The sequence below is a fragment of the Propithecus coquereli genome, unplaced genomic scaffold, assembly GCF_000956105.1.
Source record: "Propithecus coquereli isolate 6110/MARCELLA unplaced genomic scaffold, Pcoq_1.0 Scaffold44, whole genome shotgun sequence".
NCBI lineage: Eukaryota > Metazoa > Chordata > Mammalia > Primates > Indriidae > Propithecus > Propithecus coquereli.
In genome coordinates, this window is record NW_012150174.1 from 1656748 (window position 1) to 1665155 (window position 8408).

The 8408-nt window shown below is 34.8% G+C and overlaps 1 protein-coding gene across 1 annotated transcript in view; it reads right to left on the reverse strand.

The window, feature by feature from the left end:
• Positions 1 to 533: 533 nt before the first annotated feature.
• LDHAL6A (lactate dehydrogenase A-like 6A) overlaps positions 534 to 8408 on the reverse strand; it is a 16391-nt gene continuing 8516 nt past the window's right edge. The window contains 5 exon segments of the mRNA XM_012654269.1: positions 534 to 799; positions 1956 to 2079; positions 2567 to 2684; position 3096; positions 3512 to 3684. Of these exon segments, the coding sequence (XP_012509723.1) occupies positions 635 to 799; positions 1956 to 2079; positions 2567 to 2684; position 3096; positions 3512 to 3684 (581 nt within the window). The 3' untranslated portion in view covers positions 534 to 634.

An 8408-nucleotide genomic window follows, 5' to 3' on the forward strand; every position in this document is an offset into this window, starting at 1 on the left:
AATATTCTGAAATAAAAAAGATATTTAGGGAATCAGCCCACATATGATCAATTTTAGTCTTAGTTATCATCAAGGGGTTTGTACAGTTTAGATCTTTTCTTTAAAAATAAAAATCCACTCAAAAAAAATATCAGAAAGAAATTAGCATAATCAAATCAAAGTTTTATTTAATGTTAGGAACTAACAGATTATTTTTATATGTATATACTTTTGTTTTTACATTATAGAAGAAATTACAATTTTTTTTAATAACATATAAATGAACTTAGGTATAAGGGAGCCAGAATGAAAGAATTTACCATGCACTTTATCAAAAGAATCAGAATGTCTATAACACAGTAAACACATTCTTTTGGACCAAATAACAACTATATATATACACAAGGCAAGTACTAGTATATCAGAGGTACCAAAAATACCTCTGATGCAGTCACTTAGGAATTGTGGAAAAAAATATCATCCATCATCTGGATACTAAATAAGAACTGGAAAGCTAAATAATCAAGGCAGTTACTCTTCCCCTTTTCCTTTTTCCAAGTTTCAGAAATTCAAATTTATTCAAAAGTTTGACATATACAATTCCATAACTACTGTCTCTTCTTCGATAGCTTCAGAATGGTAGCTTTAAAGAACTTCAAAGCTTGAGCTCCTTCTGAATTTCCCAAAGTGTTTCTGCACTCTTTTGCAAACGGGCCTCCTCTTCAGGGGTCAGCTTTAAGTTTATAAGGTCTATAATACCATTCTCTCCCAAGATACATGGAATACTAAGGAATATTTCTTCATTTATTCCATACAGGCCCTGAAATTAAAGACTTAAAAATTATTCCTTTTTCTAACAAAGGTCTCTAATACGAGAAACAACAGTTGCTGGGTGAATGAGTATTTAATGGACTGGTAATATGAATTATGGCAGAAATAGAGCACCAAGACAGAACAATTTAAAACATGATTAGACACATTTATTGTTCAATTTCGTCAGCCATCTCTCCACATGGGCCCCAGCCTTTTGCCATGTTTGCTGGGGCCCACACTCCTTTTCCTATCTCCTTAATCCAAACCACTTCCTATCAGGGACCACTTCAAAATCCCTATGAGTTTACTTCCAATGATTTAGTTCCATATTGTTTTAGCCTCTCCCCTTTAGACTAGCAGTGGGATCTTACCCTTGCTCCAGTTCCCTTGTCCCCAGGAGACTAACTGCTAATTCTTTTACGAATTAGCTTCTTTCCCAGGTCTCTTCATTGGACATAACTGAAACTGTTAGAGAACAACTCCAAATGTGGCAAGATCTACCCACAGACGGCCAGGCGCAGTGGCTCACGCCTGTAATCCCAGCACTCTGAGAGGACAAGGCGGGTGGATCGCTCAAGGTCAGGAGTTCGAGACCAGCCTGAACAAGAGCGAGACCCCCGTCTCTACTAAAAAATAGAAAGAAATGATCTGGACAACTAAAAAAATATATATATAGAAAATTAGCCAGGCATGGTGGCACATGCCTGTAGTCCCAGCTACTCAGGAGGCTGAGGCAGGAGGATCGCCTGAGCCCAGGAGTTTGAGGTTGCTGTGAGCTAGGCTGATGCCACGGCACTCTAGCCCAGGCAACAGAGCCAGACTCTGTCTCAAAAAAAAAAAAAAAGATCTACCCACAGTGGTTTCCATTGTTACTGCATATTTGTAGAGTTAGTTCACTCAGTTAAATAATAAAGATGCAAGAAAGACTTATTTTTATCTCATAAATGTAATAAGAACTGTCACACTAGGCCAGGACAAAGGTCCACAAAGATAGGTCTCTCCTTCCCCACACTCCCACCTTTAGCAGCAGCAAAGAACAGACTTTTAAGAAGAGACGTGTTTCCAGAAGATCAACCTCAAAAATTAAGGGTCCCTCAAAAATGCTCTTTACTCCTATATTATGTTAAAGTTAAATAATGATTTTTCAAACATAAATATCCTACCTTACTTAGGGTAGAAACTGGATGCACTCTCCTAAGATTCTTCAAAATACTTTCTGTTAAATCAGCTACAGATAGGCTGACGCCCCAAGAAGTATAACCTTTCATTTTAAGCATCTCATAGCCACTGTAGAGTAAGAAGAAATCACGAACATAAGTTAGTTTGGAAGAAACACTTGTCATCAAACATCCACTTTGTGGCAAACTATCTGGCAATGCCACAAAACTAAAATGTTTCCATCAATAATTTGTCCTAGGAATTTCTTATAGTGGTTATTTAAAGTAAAAACAGAGATCCAGAAGTCAATACACAATCAATTCCACCACTAACAGTAAACATTATACAGCAAGTATTTGAAAAAATATACTGTCAGTCAACAAGTGAGTCCCTAGTACATGCTAGACACTGGGTTCGGCTCAGCAATGACCAAGACAGAATCAGTCCCTGACTGCTTAAGAATTTATAATCTGGTGAATATGCTCACAAAAATAAAAGAAGTGCTAATAAAAGTATCAGAAATATAACAACATATACTTAAGGGACTAATCACATCCCTCTAGCAGAATTCAGGTTCACAACTTACAAATATAAATATATGAAACTGTCATATTACCTGGAAATCACTTTTTTGTGGACATTTTCCCACTGCTCAGGATCTTTGTCAGTTCCTATATTTGAGTTCAGATCCTTCAGAGGGACACCAGCAATGTTAACTCCACTCCATATAGGAACTAGGAGATACCAAAAAAATCTTATGTATTATATGGTGTTATATAGCAGGGTTTTGGTTTTGAGGGAGGTTTTTTTGGTTGTTTTGACCTTAGCAAAACTGTTACAATTTTCCTGAGCAGTCTTCAACTAGGAATGTTCAACAGAACTATCAAAAAAATTCAGATGTCCAAGCCATAGCCCTTCCAGATCTAAATCAAAATCTCCACAGCTGGGGATCCACAATGCTATCATCTTGGCAGGGATTCTCCAAACAAGAAAGCAGCAGTTTTAAGCTTTCAACTACAGGTAACTTTTAGCTTTTCTGCCTTTAAGTCCTTTTCTTTCCATAGCCAGGGTTTATATTACATGGATTTCAAACATTTTTAGCCAGAAGAAACTAAAGGAAAAAAGGACTGCTATCACCACAGCACCCTCTTCCCTTAATATTCTCCAGTTATATCCATCCCTTAGTCTGAAGACTTCATGTTGCCTGAGTTATAATGCTGACCTTTCTGAACTAGAGTGTCCCAAGATAAAAACTACATCACGTTACTTAGTTCTGTATTAAGAAAGCATTATAATCTTAGCATTTAGGATTAGAGTAGCAATCTCATGTTTTTCAAATTTGTATTTCTTGTGTATTATTTTATTATAAAAACAATAAATGTGCTAAAAAGTAAGCACAACTAAAAGGGCCTAAAGTAGAATAAAGTTTTCTGTCCCCACCTAGGAGCTATTTTACATTATCTATAAATCTATAATTGATAATTCTATAAATCTATAATTGATAATACGGTCAAATATGTTTCAGAGAGGATGCAGGTCTCAACAGTGCTTTAGGCTTAACACTTGAGTCTCCGTGCTCTCCAAGGACTAGCCCATGACAGCTCTCAGAGTGGATACCAAGCCTTTGTCCAATAAAGTAATGGAAACGGGCAGTGTCCAGATTACAGCCACTTCCAATAACACGATTTTTGGGAAAGGCACTCAATTTCCAGGCTACATAAGTTAAGATATCCACTAAGAAGAAAAAGTGTAAGTCAGTAAAAGTTCTCATCTTAAATGATTATTTATTCATTGGTTGACTGATTGATTGATTGACAGGGTCTCGCTCTGTTGCCCAGGCTAGAGTCCAGTGGCCCACTCACAGTTCACTGTAACCTTGAACTCCTGAGCTTAAGTGATCCTCTTGCCTCCTGTTCTTTTTAGATTTACCTATAGTAAAACTAGTATCTTCATCAGATGGATGGTCAAAAAAAAAAACCCTAGTAAATCCAGTGTTTTGTAGGGGGGAAAACATGGTACTCCATCCAACTGCAGCTATATACTACAACTCCAAAAATACCTACCCAATATAAATTATGAAAAACCTTTTTGTTGCTGCTTTGCACAGCATGGTATGCAGAAACATAGTAAGTTCACAGCACAGAAAATTTTGAGAAACATAAATCAATACTCCTTTATCAAATCTTTTAAATAATAATATTTCTCAGAGAATAACCCATTTTTAACAAGAAGCTTAGTTAAGAGGGGAATAGAAACAATAAAGATAGGATATTAACTGTCAGGGAAACACAATCACACCTTTGTCTCAGTAGGCAAGGGAAAAATTTTTGATACAGTCTGATGTTTGGATGTGGGAATTATTTTAAACATTATTAGCTTTATCAGAATTTTATTCTTGAATTGTTAAAATGGTTACTATTAACCAAAAGAAGGGCAATGTAGCTAGCAAACAAAATAGAATTTTCAACAAGAAAGCATTAATGAGGATACAGAGATATTATATAGTAATATATGAAACAATCCAGCAATATATAACAACCATGAACCTAGATACACCTAATAATATAACCTCAGAATAATGAAAAATTAGTGATAAGGTGGATTTGATTCATAAGTATGGTGGACACTTTTAATATACCTTTATCAGGTATTTTATGACATATCCCTGATATATCATAAAAAATTAGTGGTAATTTCACAAAACTAAAATTATTAAGTATAATCAAATAGATATAGAGCATCATGCCCAATAATGTATATAAGGAACTTTTGCAAACACTATCAACTGGGTCAAAAATTAAGCCATAGCAGATTTTAAAGAACTGATGTCAAACAACACAATTTTATTGTAGTTAAATTAGAATCGACCACAATAAAACGAATTTTAAAATGTCTCAAAACTAAAAATATACTTTTAAATGACTCATTGAGTTAAAGGGGAAAGAAAACTAGGAGTTACAAAATATTTAGAACTTAAAGACAAAGTACCAGGGAACAAAGCTAAAAAATAAAGTACTTAGTGGTTAAATTCATATTCTTTAATACATTTTTAAAACAAGAAAGATTAAAAATCAATGACAAAAGTTATTAATAATAAAATAAAAGGAAGTAATGAGCAGAAAATAGTAAGATTTAAAAAAAATAGGATTGATAGAAAGCTAATTTTTAGGGAGGGAGAAGGCCAATAAATTAGAAAAATTTCTAGCAAAACTAAGGGAGGGAGAAGGCAAAGTCTGAAACAAATAATACTAGGAAATGGAACATTACTATGGATACAATAGAGATTTTAAAAGTCATGAAATATGAAACAACATGCTAGTACATTTTAAAACTTGGATGAAAAGGATAACTCTCTAGAACACTTCCTAAAATGACTTAAGAAAAAATGGAAAATTTGACTCAACAAATATATCTTTAATGAACTTCTGTCAAAAATCTATCCCCTCACCATTTCGAATTTTCACACACAAATTTTATCAGAACTTCAAGGAACTAATTCTTATCTCATGCAGCCTGTTTTAGATAACAGGTGAGGATAGTAAAACCCTGACACCAAAACTGAGCAAACACTACATGCAAAAATAATAAATGCACTATCACTTACTTACAAAGATACATAAGCACTAAATAAAATATTAGCAAATATAATTAGTGGGAAATTTTGAAAAATACTTCATGATCAAGTAGGCTTTACCCCAGAAATGCAAAGATGGTTCAATATCAGAAAGTCTGTTAATGTATTATACCACATGAGATTTAAAGAAAAAGATACATATTTAAAGAAAAAGATACATACATTTTACATTTTACAAATGTAAAATCATTTTAATTCACGTCAAAAAGCCTGATGATATTCCAAACTCATTCAGGGTTTAAAAAGGTAAAACAAAACTCAACAATCTAGGAAGAGAAGGAAAATTCCTTTACCTCAAAAGGGTATCTATCAAAATCCAAAAAAAAATCATACATTATGAAGAAAACTTAGAAGCATTTTCATTAAAGCCAGGAACAAGACAGGATACCCACTATCACTGTTTGTATTTAACACTGTCTTTGAGAGCCTCCTAGTTTATGCGGTAAGACAGGGAAACAAGGTCTTGGGAATAGACAAAAGTCCTTATATGGAGATGGGAGAATTGTCCAATACAAAATTTTTGATAATCTAAAAACTACTGAAATTAAAAATGAAGAAAAAGAAAAACATAGTTGCAGAAAGTTGTTACACATGAATAAGCATACCAACATATGGTAGCACCAGAAGGAGCAGAGAAAAGGGGAAAGAAAATTCAAAGAAGTAATGGCTGAAACATCCCAAATATGAAAAACATAGGCATTCAAGAAACTCAATGAACTCGAAGTAGGATAAACTGAAAGAAATTCACACTTAAACACTTCACAGTCAAACTATTAAAAACCAAAGAGAGACTGGGCACGGTGGCTCACGCCTGTAATCCTAGCACTGTGGGAGGCCAAGGCGGGAGGATCATTTGAGCTCAGGAGTTCTCGAGACAAGCCTGAGCAAGAGCAAGACCCCGTCCCTACTAAAAATAGAAAGAAATTGGCTGTACAACTAAAAATATATAGAAAAAATCAGCCGGGCATGGTGGCGCATGCCTGTAGTCCCAGCTACCCGGGAGGCTGAGGCAGGAGGATCGCCTGAGCCCAGGAGTTTGAGGTTGCTGTGAGCTAGGCTGACGCCACGGCACTCTAGCCCAGGCAACAGAGCGAGACTCTGTCTCAAATAAAATAAAAAAAAAGAAAGAAAACCAAAGAGAAAAACAACTTTTCAAATACAAAAGAACCAAAGTAAGTCAATAGTGACTTCTAATCTGAAACAATGGAGGCCAGAAGACAGGTGGACACTGAAAGTGCTGGGAGAAAAACTCAACCCAAAATCCTCAATCTAGCAAATCTATATTTCAGAGTCCTAAATAAAGACTGAGAAAATTCATTGCTAGCAGCAGACCTGTCTTACAAGAAATACTAAAGCAAATTCTTCAGGCTGAAAGAAAGTCACATCAGACAAAATATTCATACTGGCAAAAATAAAGAGCACTGGTAACAATTACATAGCAACTGTATAAGATTGTATAATTTATAATATCTATATAATGTGTGTATATATACACACCCCTCAATTAAAACACAATTGCAAAAAATATATAAAATTTAATTGTTGGGTTTTTAAGATATAGGGATATAAAGTATTTGACAATAACAACTGTCTTAGTCCATTAGTGCTGCTGTAACAAAATAATCAGCAAGGATACAGAAGATCTAAACAATATTATCAACCAAATAGACCTAAGTGCCATCTATAGAATCACCAACAGCAGAACATACATCCTTAAGCACACATGGAATGTTTTCCAAGACAGACCATACACTAGGCCACAAAATAAGTCTCAACAAATTTAAAAGAATTGAAATCATATTAAGTATATTCTCAGAACACAAGAGAATTAAACTAGAATCAACTAGACAAGGAAATCTGAGAAACTGACAAATAATTGGAAATTAACACATTCCCCTAATAATAATGTGTCAAGAAGAAATCATAGGAGAAATTTTTAAATATTTGAAATGAATGAAAACAAAACCACAAGGTACCAAAATTTATGGGATGTAGTTTATGCAGTGCTTAATGGGAAATTAACAGCTGTAAATGCCCACTAGAAAACAAGATCTCAAATCAGTAACATAACCTTAGCTCTTAAGAAAAAAGACACACTAAAACCAAAGAAAACAGAAGAAAAGAAATAATGAAGATTAGAGTGGAAATTAAAATTAAACAGTTCAACAGAGAAAACTATTTGATGTTGAAAATTGGTTCTTTGAAAAGATCAACAAAATTGAAAAGCCTAGACTGACCAAGCGGGGGGGAAAAGACAAGACTCAAATTACTGAAATCAGGAAAGAAAGGGGACCATCGCTACTGACCTTGGAGAAATAAATAGGAATATATGGGAATACTATAAACAACTATACATCAACAAATTAGGCCAAGCCCAGTGATGGCTCATGCCTGCCATCCCAGCACTTTGGGGGGCCAAGGTGAGGGATCACTTGAGGCCAGGACTTTGAGACCAGCCTGGGCAATGTAGCAAGACCTATAAAATATTTAAAAATTAGCCAGGTATGGTGGCATGCACCTGTAGTCCCAACTACTCAAGAGGCTGAGGCAGGACAATGCTTGCACCAAGGAGTTCAATGCTGCAGTGAGCTATGATCACACTGCTGCACTCAAACCTGGGTGACAGAGCAAGACCCTGTCTCTTAAAAAAAAACAAAAACAAACATAACTATAAACCAACAAATTAGATAATTTACACAAAATATATAAACTTCTATAAAGACAAAAACTATTGAAACTGACTCAAATAGAAAATCTGAATAGACCTACAGCCAAGTAAGACCAAATCAATAATTTAAAATCTTCCCAAAAGCAAAACCTGAGC